Below are 12,978 nucleotides of genomic sequence, written 5' to 3' on the forward strand. Positions count from 1 at the left end.
TTGGGGGTTACAGATATAGGGTCCATTTGGATACAGTTGAAAACTGAAAACACTATAGCAAAATAATTTTTAAATGTGTGAATAATACCATGAGACCAATTTTTAATGAAAAAGTTGCTAAAAAGTGAAATTTATAGGTCCTGTGAACAGTGCATGGAACCGACTAGTGTGTTGAAAAGTCAAATATTACAGCTACTATTCACTCTTTTTTACTTTTCATATGCCTTGGTGCATTGTTCATGAAAAAAAAGAAAAAAAAAAGAGAAAACACGCAAACATGAATGTGCAAAATGTGAAAACGTTGAATCCAAACCACACCATAGAGTTTGGTTTGTTTTTGTTCGAAGAGGATGGAGATTTTTTTGAGGAGACTTTGACTTTGACTTTTGGACTTTGTTACCAATGGCTACATGTCAATTTACTTGCATTTGTGGCAGGAGAATCGGAAAATGGTCTGGTTCTTAGTTTTAGGAGTGTGAAGCAAACTTGCCAACTCACTAAAACTGACCCGATCTAACCTAACCATGGGACCCATTTTTAATGAAAAAGTTGCTAAAAAGTGAAATTTGTAGGTCCCGTGAACAGTGCACGGGATCGACTAGTATGCTGAAAAGTCAAATATTACGGCTACTATTCACTCTTTTTTACTGTTCATATGCCTTGGTGCATTGTTCATGAAAAAAAGAAAAGAAAAGAAAGAGAGAACACGCAAATATGAATGTGCAAAATGTGAAAACTCTAAATCCAAACCACACCATAGAGTTTGGTTTGTTTTTGTTCGGAGAGGATGGAGATTTTTTTGAGGAGACTTTGACTTTGACTTCTGGACTTTGTTACCAATGGCTACATGTCATTTTACTTGCATTTGTGGCAGGAGAACAGGAAAATGGTCTGGTTCTTAGTTTTAGGAGTGTGAAGCAAACTTGCCAACTCACTAAAACTGACCCGATCTAACCTAACCTGCGGGATTATGTCACTTCTTAAGGGTTGTTGGATTGAGTTGGGTTATGGAATTTTTTTTTAACAGTGAGTTGGGATGGGTTCAAGTTATAAAATTCATAAATCCACTTAATACGACTCGACCCATCTATATTTTATATATTTTTAAATTTAAAAAATATATATGTAAGGTTGAATTTAATTAACCATCTTATTGGCTTTATTCTGTACCAAATTTGCTTGTATTTCAGTATTTAGTAACCCTGTGTTTAGGTGGGTTTGTTGTAAGGGTAGTGAATGAGATGGAGTGTTGATTGCTCAAGAGTGTGCAAGAAAACAGAGACTTGCGGCTTGATCTCACGGGTGGCTTGCGGCTGCAAGCCGCCAGATGCAGCACACATGCCAAGCGTGCCAGAAGGTGAACAGTCATGCTAGCTGGAGCACTACAAGACAAAACAGGACAACTGGCCATACGGTCATCTCGCGACTGGATCTCGCGACTTAGTCAAGTTGCGAGGCCAAGCCGCGAGCCACCCCTGTTTTGTAAAACCTAACGTTTCACATTCCTCACTCATTCCAGTATAAATACCCTTTATACCCACATATGAAAGAGAGCTTCTAGAGAGAATTTTGAGAGAGAAACCCTAAAGAAAAACAAGATTGATTCACCTACAATCTATATATTAGAGTCTCTTCAAATTCCTCAACTTTCTTCCTCTCCATTGTCAAATCCTTGAGAGGCATTTTACCAAAACCTTGTTCTCACCATATTCATCACTGTGAGAAGGCTGTTTGGTTTTTTGGGAAGCAGTTAGGAAGGAACCAATTTACATTGGTTGATGCTACGGTCTAATAGCAGAATCCGGGAAGCTAGAAAAGAAAAAGGTTCGGCGCAACTTCGTTGGAGCAAGAAGCTTGGAGAGCTTAAGTGCACTGGGTAAATTAGGCTTGGAGGGTCTATTGATGTCCATGTATCCCAACTACATTTTCTAGTGGATTGTTTACCGCTTGGAGGGCGGCGGAGAGGTTTTACGCCGAAGGCTTTGATTTCCTCTTCGATAACAAATCGCGTGTTGTCTTTGTGTTTGCATCTTCCTTTCCTTTATCTTTGCCTTTTATTATCTGCTGTGGGTTGTGATTTTAATTTGGCTTAGATAGTTTTTCCAATTTTATATTATAGCTTATATTCATTTTCCGCACACTAGTTGTTTGACATAAAACTTGAATTGGTTAATTTGTAAATTGGGGGTCTAAACGTTCAAGGGTGTTTATACACATATTTGAACTTTCAATATATATATATATATATATATATATATATTATATAATTTTTTATTTACTTTTTTGCTCTTTTTCCTAAATAAAACTCAAACCCTATGTTCTCCTTATATAGTTTATGAAGGGATTTAAGACTATAATTGTCTATTTAATCCATGCAAGTCCATGTAATCCTAAATTTTATTGAAGATTTGCCACATGTGAAGCCTAAAAAGCTCTAAACAACTCAAATGGAAAAGCCTCGAGTTGTGCTTCTGTAACTATATATAGTAATATTAGGTAGATTAGACATTAGATTAAATTTGATTTTAATTTTTTTGAAAGATTTGAAAAAGATTTCGAATAATTAAGATATATTGTGAAATTCAAATTTACTTTTATAAATCTTAATTATTTATCTATTTATTCATTGTGAATGGATAGATTGGCTTGGCTCGATGTGATGTATGAAGAGGCCAGACCATGTGTGCCATGTTTCATCATCGGAGAAATCTCCAGATGTTGCAACCATGGCTGCAACCTGCAAGTTTCTTTGATCATGTCACTCTCCCTTCACATTCGTGGTCCATGAGATGATAACAGATGATGAGAAGGTCACTAGATCTAAAACAAATTTTTTCAAGCGGACCTAGGTCTGTAAGGATTAACAATATCACCATTTTGTTGATTAGTTGGTGTGGACTCACGTTTGGGACATCGACTAAACGTTCTTTGAATCGATGAGAGCCCCTGCAACCACAATTGGATCTGAAATATTTTTTTTGAATAAGGCGGTGTTCATGCTGTCAGATGGGATATCGAAAAACTCTTGGTGTTATATTTAAAACTGAACGGAAGCCCAACAATGACATCAAAAGAGAGAGATGTTTCTCGAGCTTGAATGGAGTGTACTGTTGTTTCATAGGTTGGTTCAAAACCATCTGGAATGAGGTGGATAGGATACTCTTCATCACAGGTGTTCCTGCTATTGCAAGGTTGACAGCAATGGAGTTTATTTTTACAAGAAGTTATGATAGAGAGATTTCCTCTCTTGGTTGTCTAATGTTGATGCTTGAATTGTAAGACTGAAAGAAAGAGATTGAGATGCATAGCATTTCTCCATCGATACCCACAATGAATATTATTTGTATAAAATGAACTTCCACATAAATTATATATGTACGACATACAAAATTCCCTTAAGTTTCTCTTATGATAAAAAAAAAAAAGATGTATATTATTTGTACCAATGGTATGAAATATTCATTCAGTTTCATGAATATTGACAAAAGTTTTAAGATTCTTGTGTAAGTGTTCAAAATGAATATATAACTACAACATGATTACGTGAACAACACATGTTATTTATCGACCTTGAATCATTGTAATAGTAACATTGTTATCCGAGCACTCTCTTTGTCTTTGTTGAGAGGACTTGGTATCTAAGGCAATATGTCTTTCAATAAATGCCGGTTGCTTTGGATGAGGCAGATCAACAATCTCACTTTTAAGCATGGAAATAACAACAGATACAATCGGCCTATCTTTGGCAAATTCTTGCACACATAACAGGCCAACATGTATGCATCTTAAAATCTCCATTTCAAAGCATGGTTCATGTATGATTGGGTCTATTAAGGCTACAATGTTGCTTGCATTCCACAATTTCCATGCCTAGAAACATGAAAAAATTATTGAAATTCTTAGCATCAATACTGAAACTTATAAGAAACAAGCATTGAAGGTATAAAAAACATAAGGCAATGAGATAAAGATGACTTACAAATCCTAGAAGACTCAAGGACTCCTCATCATGATAAAAACTAGAGTTTCTTCTTCCACTTAGTATCTCTAGTAACAACACCCCAAAGCTGAAGACATCTGATTTCTTTGAAAATCGTCCTTCCATTGCATATTCAGGAGACATATAGCCACTAAATTTCAACAAAAAACACATTCAAATCTTGTCATCATATATTAGCACTAGTATCTAATTAAATTGACCAAAACCAAAGGTACTTACTAAGTTCCAACGACCCTATTGGTATTGGCCTGGTCTTCATTACTTCTAAAAATCTTGGCCATTCCAAAATCTGATATTTTTGGATTTAGCTCTTTATCCAATAAGATGTTACTTGCCTTTAAATCCCTATGAATAATCCTTAATCTAGAATCCCGATGAAGGTAGAGTAGACCTCGACCAATTCCTTCAATAATGTTGAACCGTTTTCTCCAATCTAGCAATTTTTCTTCGTGTGGATCTATAAAGTTAAACAAAAAGAAATAAGAGAAAGAAACTCACAAGGTAAGTGAACATATAGTTTGCATTTTGCAAATGAAGTTCATGTGGTGAAGTCATAAGAAAATTAGAAAAATCTGTTTCAAGTGAAGTATCACAGCAAAGAATATTCACTACAACAAAAAATGTCTATTACATCAAGTGTTAATACAACAAAATATTTATATAGTAGTTTTAGACAAAATATCGCATCTACAAGTTAAAATGGTTGCAATAGTAACTTAAAAGTGTTAAATTATTGCATCAACAATAATAAGTTGCAATAACTTATAATTTTTAGCTGCAACAGAAACTTTAATATATTAGGAAAAATTGTTGCAATAACTTAAAATGAAAGGATCGTTGCAATAAATTGATACCAATTATTTTTGCAATCTATTACAACGAAAATTTCGAATTAATAGCTATTGCATCGAAGTTACCATTGTAATAATTTGATATTAATTCTTTTACAATCTATTGCAATGACAAACATGTAATTGCAATGAATATATCATTGCAATAACTTTGTATCAATTATTTCATAGTCAATCGCAGTAACAAAATAAATTAATTATCTATTACAATGAAGGTATTATTGTAGTAATTTAATCCGACTTATTTTGTTCTATTACAACAAGTTTCGTGAAGTAATAGCCTATACTTACAAGATATTCAAAATAGTAAATTGTTTATTGCAACAATATATATATATATATATCATTGCATCAAAGTTATTATTAAAATATTTGGAATTTATTGCAACAAAAATTTTTATTGCATAAACCTATTACCTCAAATTTTATTGCAACATCTTGTATCAACTATTGCAATGACTCTAATGTTATTGTAATGGTTTTTTTCGTTGCAATAAACATTTTTTCTTGTAGTGATTGTTCCATAGTCTTCAAAATCATATTACACTGACTGTGTTTCTAGCAGAAAAGTTAACAATGTATTGTATTTCTAATATAAGAAAGGGTATCAAAATTAACTGACCGAATAGGAATGCATCCAAACTTTTGTTTGACATGTATTCATAGACCAACATTTTTTCCTCTTCTTCAACACAGCAGCCAAGGAGCCGAACAAGATTCCGATGTTGAAGTTTGGAAATTACCACCACCTCATTCATAAATTCTTGTAACCCTTGTCCAGAGGCTTTAGAAAGTCTTTTTACTGCTACCTCTTGTCCATCTGACAATGTTGCCTGTAAAAGAACATCAGATGGTTAATTAGATATTCAAATTATTAGACAAGAAACCTTTAGTAAAACATGTAGCATTTTAATATTATATAATTAAAATGAATAAATATAATAACATAAATGTAAAGCTATGAGAGTTAATATGTAAGATAAGAAGTTAATAAAATGTTTATTTCTACATTAAAAATGAGAGGGCCTCTTTTATTGTTTTTAAATGGAAATTAATGGGCTGAAAGATATTAGAGTAGGTATTAAGTCAAATACATGAGGAAGGATCCATTACCCCGTATACGGGACCAAATCCACCCTGCCCAAGCTTGTTAGACAAATGGAAGTTGTTTGTTGCCTTAGCCAGCTGCTCAACATTGAATAGTGGTAGCTCCTGGACTTTGACTTGGGCCAGGTTGTCACTGTCAAAATTTTGTTGTGCTTCCCCTCTGTTGAAAAATAAGATCTCTGTCGCTTTCTTTTTCCTTGCTATTGTTCACTATTTTAGTGAGTAATGTAATATATATACAGCAGCATTTCCTAGTCCACTAAGCTAATTTAATTTATAAAGTGTGAATATAATTACCTTTTTGTTTTGCCATCCACCTCCACAGTAAAAAAGTGCAGATGGAAATGAAAATTGCTCCTATGATCACACTGATTGTGACAACTTTTTTCACATCTCCCACTTTTTCTGTAAATCAGAAGGGTGAAAAAAAGTATTACACTTATTCAAACAAAACAGATTGCAAAACGGTGTTAAATAAATAGTCTTTTTACAACAATTTCATTATCATGGGGAGCTGGGTTGTAATGGGAGTTCAGTTGAAGTTGTAAGACTAAATAACCTTGCAACTGGACCTGAAGTGGATAATTTTCACAAAAAACAAAACAACTCACCAAGTTCTGCGCAGGCCACACGAACGTGTGTGACTGTGTGTTAAGAGTTTTTTTTTTTATTTTTTTTATTTTTTTTAGGTTAAGAGTTTTTAGTCAACCATCAAAAGAATATTAATTCTACTCAGCAATGTTAAAAAGAAAGTTCATAGTTTACAAATAATGGGATAATTTTTTCGACCAATATAAATTAGAGTATAATATATATATATATATATATATATATATATATATAGGGGTCCTCCTAACAAAAATTCTGGCCCTGTTACTGGAACCACATAAATCATTACCTATATAATTTTTTATTTTCTTTTTCCATTTCTATATTATATAAACTCAATTTTATTGGCTCCACACAACAAGTAATTATCAAGACCTCGGCTATCTATCAAGTTTCAATACAAATTGACAAAAATAGATGATTAAAATATTATTTTCCTTTTCTTTTTTTTGTTCAAATAAATTTTATGTTACAAGGATTTCATTAGCTTTAGGCCAATTAAATGGACCAAAGCCCCCAAATGCAAATAATAATAATAATAATACTATAATAACAACAACAACAATAACAAGACCGCCCACCTGGCAAATTTAAATAAATAAATAAATAAATAAAACAACAACAACAAAAAACATTAAGGTCATTCTATTGGTCAATAGAATGCATTTTCTATCTCTCTTATGGTGCGAAAATTTTAATTAAGACCCAAATATTTATTCAATGAAAATTATTTTTTCTTCAAATGTTGTCCAGCCTGTTAATGTGTTTTAATCTATTTATAGATTTGACCAAAAAATAATCTATTTATAGAAGTTCAAGAGTGTACAAATTTTCAATCTCCCAAATAAATGGAGAAGTGGAAGATGAACAAAATTTTGAGGAAATTAAACTTTACCACCCTAAACTATACCTCATGTTGTATTTTGCACTCTAAACTTTTTGAATGCACGTTTTGTATCCTAAACTATAACTCCTATTACACTTTGCACCCTATTGTTAAGTTTGTTGTTAACTTGGATGAAAATTCAAAACTTAGGATGCAAAGTGTAATAAGAAGTATGATTTAAGATGGTGAAGTATAATTTATCTTTTGTTTTTAAAGCATTGAGAAGATGGGTAAATAGGTTTTTTCACGTGGTGTCATATTTTTCCATCCAAGTTAACAACAAACTTAATATTAAGGAGTAAAGTGTAATAAGGGTCATAGTTTAGAGTGCAAAAAGTGCATTTAAAAAATTTAAGGTACAAAGTATAACATGATGTATAGTTTAAGGTAGTAAAGTGTAATTTCTCACAAAATCTTCCCTTCTTAATTCCTCTATCAAAATTAAAATATGAATTAATAGCTTTCCAAACAAATTCACTGCAGAAATCCAACGTCAACAAAAGAGTCTGCTCTCCTTTCATCTTTATTTAATTTTGAAAACTAAAAATCTAGACAATAATAACAAAACTAACTCACTAAGTTCTGAAAAGGCAACACGAATGTAAAGATCAACTCCGCCGCTGGAAAATTTTTGTATGTCAATTAAGCTTCTAGTCCATGACATACAACCAATGCCACTATCATATGCGTAAGCTATACAAGAACAATTCTCTATACACTGTTGTCTGCAATAGTCTTCATTATTAGTAGATGATAAACCTCTAAAACTTTCACGAGCAGGTAATGAATCTGCAAAGTCTGGCACCTTTATCGTCTTCAGTTTCAAAAACCCATCCTTTTTGACGGCTTCAATGCTACTGTTCACCACCGCGCACTGTGACAACGGTGTCCTCCTCACACATCCACTAGTCCAATTTCCTCTGTTCCATTCTTTTGTGTTCTTTGGCTCAAACCCAGGTAAACAGTTGCAAATTGGAGAACTTTGTGAATTACAGCTTCCAAAGGCCCCACACATAACATAAACATCACACTTACTCTTCACAGCATTCCACAAGATCCCCCAATCGTCCTTCTCAAAATCCCAATATCTTGCCAGTATATCTCCTTCTGTAGTCATGACATAATGAAACAAAGAATTGCTCACATAAGAACAACTGAAATAATATGTTCCATCTTGATCCTCTGTGAGACAAAATCCATCACGATATATAGAATTCATTTATGGTATTCCAATAGTGCTCCTGGAGTTCCACGGGCCAATGCGCCAAAATGGGCTACCATCTTTCCAAATGAATATTTGAACAAGACTTTGAGTTTGTGGTTGAATACCAGAGGAGAAGCTTCCAATGGATGGATCAGAAGGGTTTTTCCATGATGAAAATTGCACTTTCTCACCTGTTCTTACATTAGTACTAAATTTCATCCTTTGCAAGAGTGTATCAGAAGGATGTTGGATACTCTCCCATACGATTGTCCCTGTAGTGCTTTCTCGCAAGATTAAGTTCCCCGAATCTAAAAGCTGGGCACTTGAATTGGCAACAGAGTTTGTAACATTTGATGACCAAAGAATCTCCTTTTGTCCATCTAATATTACAAGATTTCCGTCCTTAGATATGGTGAGAACCCCAGAAGAATCCTTGAGGGGTTTCTCTCTGTTAGCTACCCATTGGGTAGGTAGAACATACTTTTTATTATACCATATTCCGAGGTAGCGTTTGGTAGAATTTACAGGGCTGAAGAATCCCAGTTTGAAAGCACCCCCATTGGAGATTATGTAGTCAGAGTCTCTGATGGGTTGAAAAGATGTAATGGTGTCTGTGGCAGAGCCAGAATCTAAACAAAAGCAACATAGCAAAACTAGAAGAATTGACATGCTTGTATTCCGAACAAGTCCCATAACTTGTTCAATGATTCTGGCTTGTGTGATTTTGTGGGGATACGGATATCCCAATCATCTATTCAAACCATTATAGACGGCTAATCGACCATGATAGGTGGGGGGACCTTTAATAGGACCCAGTGAAAATGGGCACGCTAAGGATTTTGACTCCACGAGACAACAAAGCTGAACAAACGAACGGGTTTCCTAATTGCTTCTTTTCCCCAGTTCCCACATATATCATACAAAGATTCTGGTTTGTGAGAATCACGATTTTGAAAGCGAGGAGCAGTTATTGCTTTATTTTCCCAAGTTCCCACATATATCATACAAAAATTCCAGTTCCCACCTATATTATACATTTCTTTGAAATCTCTCGAAAGACCTTTATTGACTGAAAGGTCCTTGATATTGACTAAAACGTGAAACATTTGCATCCCGTCATAAATCACATATGGACTATGGAGAATCTTGCAGAATTGCGCCAAGATGAAAGTTAGAGAGTTTTTTAACCTTTCAATTTTTTTAAAAATCTTTTAAACCCACTCTCTCTTTTTATTCAAATCTGGGATTACATATATATCCTAATTCTGTATTGAAGTTATAGTAGCTGCAGGTTCTAATTAGTTCAGTTAGTAAAGTTTCTTGTCATTGAATAAAAGATATAGAGTTCGAACCCACCTCATTCCAACTTATGCTTGAAGAGTGAGACTTCTTAGAAAGAAATATATTCATAAAATAAGTGTAACTAAAATAAGAATGTTGAGGTAGATAAGTAAAAATACACCAAAAAATAGAGTTCAAAATGAGGAAATCCGCTTAAAGATAAGTAAAGCCCATCACTTGAGATGCTTTAGTTATGTTCAAAGGAGAGCAATTAATGCACCAGTAAAAAAGAATGAGTTAATCCAAGTTGTTGGCATAAAAAAACTGTTGTTATGGTCCTTTCCTACTTGCATTGCAGTTTACCTTGTGTGGCAACTGTTTTTATACATACATTATAACTGTCTGTTCTTGTTGAGGGCAAAGATTTTCACGTACATAATTGGAGACAGCATCGTGGGTTTAAATTCTAGGAGACGCACGTATAATTTTAAGTCACTTCTGAATCTGAATTCTAATTTCAACATAAGAAAAATTTTAGTGATTATTTTGCTAGTTTTTCTCTTGGATAAGAGGATCCGAGGTTTTATCAGTCTCATTGAGTGATTATGAGCATGCCCATTTTTGTCCCAACAGGCAATGAATTGAATTAAGCAAGAACCAGAAAGAACAAGCTAACATGTGCCTCACTTGGTACTGCAATCATGGCTATATACAGGAACCGAGGAAGTGGAACTTTTCATTCTCTCTTTCTTAGAATACATGTAAGCTTCTTTGTCTCACATCTCAAGAGATGTTTGGATATTTTAATTTGAATCTTATGAGCATTCTGGAAAAGAAACAAAGAGAATCATGGCATTATAACAACTATAGTCCATGGTCTGCAGGTTATGCTGGCCAATTTACAAGGGATGGTTACAATAAACTTGGTACAGACTCCAACCATAATGTCAAGAACCAGACAAATTGCAAATGTCTTCCGAAAGAGGTTGTTACTTAAACCCCAATGTCTTCCAAAACAGGTTGTTACTTGAACCCCGATATCAAACGCTTGTATGTTGCTTGAGCAGGTTTAAGCTCCATGTTCAACATTTCATCATGAAATTTCATAGCTTTTCTGAGTTCCTTTATGCGACAAAGCCCACGAATCACAATCGTAAAACTTTCACTGCTCACCAAATTCTTCCCTCTCATGTGATCAAATACCCTGACTGCTTCTTCAATCCTCCTTGCTCCGAAAAGTCTATTGAGAAGCACATTATAAGTTGCTATATCCAAACTCACATTCAATCTTTCCATCTTAATATGCAATGCAATAGCTGAATCAATTCGTCTGCTGGAGCAGTAACGCCTCACCAACAAGCAACAACAAGAAGAATCCAGTAATAACCCTTTATCAAAAATTACACCCACTAATTCCTCTGCCTCTTTCCACCTACCTTTACTACATTGTGATGCTACAAATTTAGACAATTCCATTGAACAAGAAGTACACCCTTTTCTTATGAAATCCCTTAACAATTCACAACCTTCCTCCAACTGATCTTCCATACAAAGAACATTTAAAAAGGCCTGATAACTCTTATCATTCACCGTAATACCCGTTTCTGAGACCAAACGATATACCGAAATTGCCTCCTTTACTCTCTCTTCCTTAGACAATGCCCTTAACATACACCCATAAGTAGCATCCTGTAATCCAATCTTCTCAGCACAAGCTCTCTTATAGAACATCTCTGCTGCAAAAGTCTTGCCCAAATCACTAAACTTCTGAACTATTAAATCATATTCCGATAAAAGAGTCTTTGGAAGCAGCTCCTTCCCCACCATAATGCTCATTATCTTCTCAACGACTTCAGCATTCTCAAATTTACACGCCCCATCAAGAATTGAGCTATAAGTACTAAAACCTGGATCAATTTTTCTTTCATACATCTGATTCAAGGTAGCAAATGCAGCTCCAAAATCCCCACTTTTACCATAACAATCAATAACAAGATTATAAATAACAGAATTATAAATACCCAAATCTAACAATCTAAAAATTGTCTCAAATTTCCCATTTTTACACAAAATCTGAGCAACCAGTGACCACATAGACCGGTCCAGCAAAATCTCACAACGAATTATAGCACCATAACAACACCAAGCAAGTTTAATCTCATTTTTTCGCAATAAAGTATCAAGCAGTGCATTGCAGGCACAAACTGAAGGTGTAAAGCCATGAACTTTTATTTCCCTAAACACTTCTAACCCCTCAACAAACAAACCCTTTTGAGAATACCATTCAAGAACAAAGCTTAACACTTTAGACTGAGAATCTCTACCTCTACAAACTCGAATAAGACACTGTACAAGCACTGATGCAGGGTGGGTCTGAATCAGAGAATCCAAGAGGGTCTTCACGGGTTGGACAAGACCCCAGCTGAGCGAGAGTTGGATGAGTTGGCAGTGAGAGTTGAGGTCTGGTTGAAACCCAACATTTGATTGGGCCCAATTGAAGAAGCTGAGAGATATTTGAGGGTTGCTCTGAGTTCTGTAGAGGATTTGGAGGAAGAGTGATGGGGTTAGTCTGGAGAGATTGAGGTCTTGGAGAAGAGGGACCCAGTTGTGCCTTTGTAAGAGAATGGATGAGATTTGGGAGGCAAGCTGGTTTTGTTTGATTTGGGTTCTCCAAGTGAGAGCAGTTGTTGAAGTCGAAAATGGTTTGAGGAGAAGAGGGTGAGATCTGTGAAGAAGCATTTGAGTTCTCACTACTTTGGTCTGTTCTGCTTCAAATGGTTTTAGGAAGTCTTGTTTTTAAGGTAGTTTGGATAATTGGTTGGGCTGCTTAGCCCAGGCTCACTTCTTGCACTTTAGTGGTTGTCCAACCCATCCGATGTTGGCCCACTCGAAGGTTCAACCTCTCTTTTTATTTTTATTTATTATATACATTTTTTGAAGTGAAAGACATAAAAGATATAGTAAGTTAAGAAAAATTGTTTACATTAGCCAGAATTACAAACTTCAGATAAAGGTCTGGTTCCACATCATGCTGTCTATT

The 12,978-nt window shown here is 34.7% G+C and overlaps 1 protein-coding gene and 1 pseudogene across 1 annotated transcript; both read right to left on the reverse strand.

Annotated features, from left to right (window-relative positions):
* Positions 1–3,561: 3,561 nt before the first annotated feature.
* LOC126727171 (G-type lectin S-receptor-like serine/threonine-protein kinase At1g11330) lies at positions 3,562–9,329 on the reverse strand (annotated as a pseudogene).
* A 1,274-nt stretch (positions 9,330–10,603) lies between these two features.
* Positions 10,604–12,712, reverse strand: LOC126727173 (pentatricopeptide repeat-containing protein At4g21170-like). Its single transcript, XM_050432718.1, has one exon. It carries the CDS (start codon positions 12,675–12,677, stop codon positions 10,962–10,964), a length of 1,716 nt encoding a protein of 571 aa, XP_050288675.1. The 5' UTR covers positions 12,678–12,712; the 3' UTR covers positions 10,604–10,961.
* Positions 12,713–12,978: the final 266 nt, after the last annotated feature.

This window comes from Quercus robur, chromosome 5 (genome assembly GCF_932294415.1).
Source record: "Quercus robur chromosome 5, dhQueRobu3.1, whole genome shotgun sequence".
In the NCBI taxonomy this organism is placed as follows: Eukaryota; Viridiplantae; Streptophyta; class Magnoliopsida; order Fagales; family Fagaceae; genus Quercus; species Quercus robur.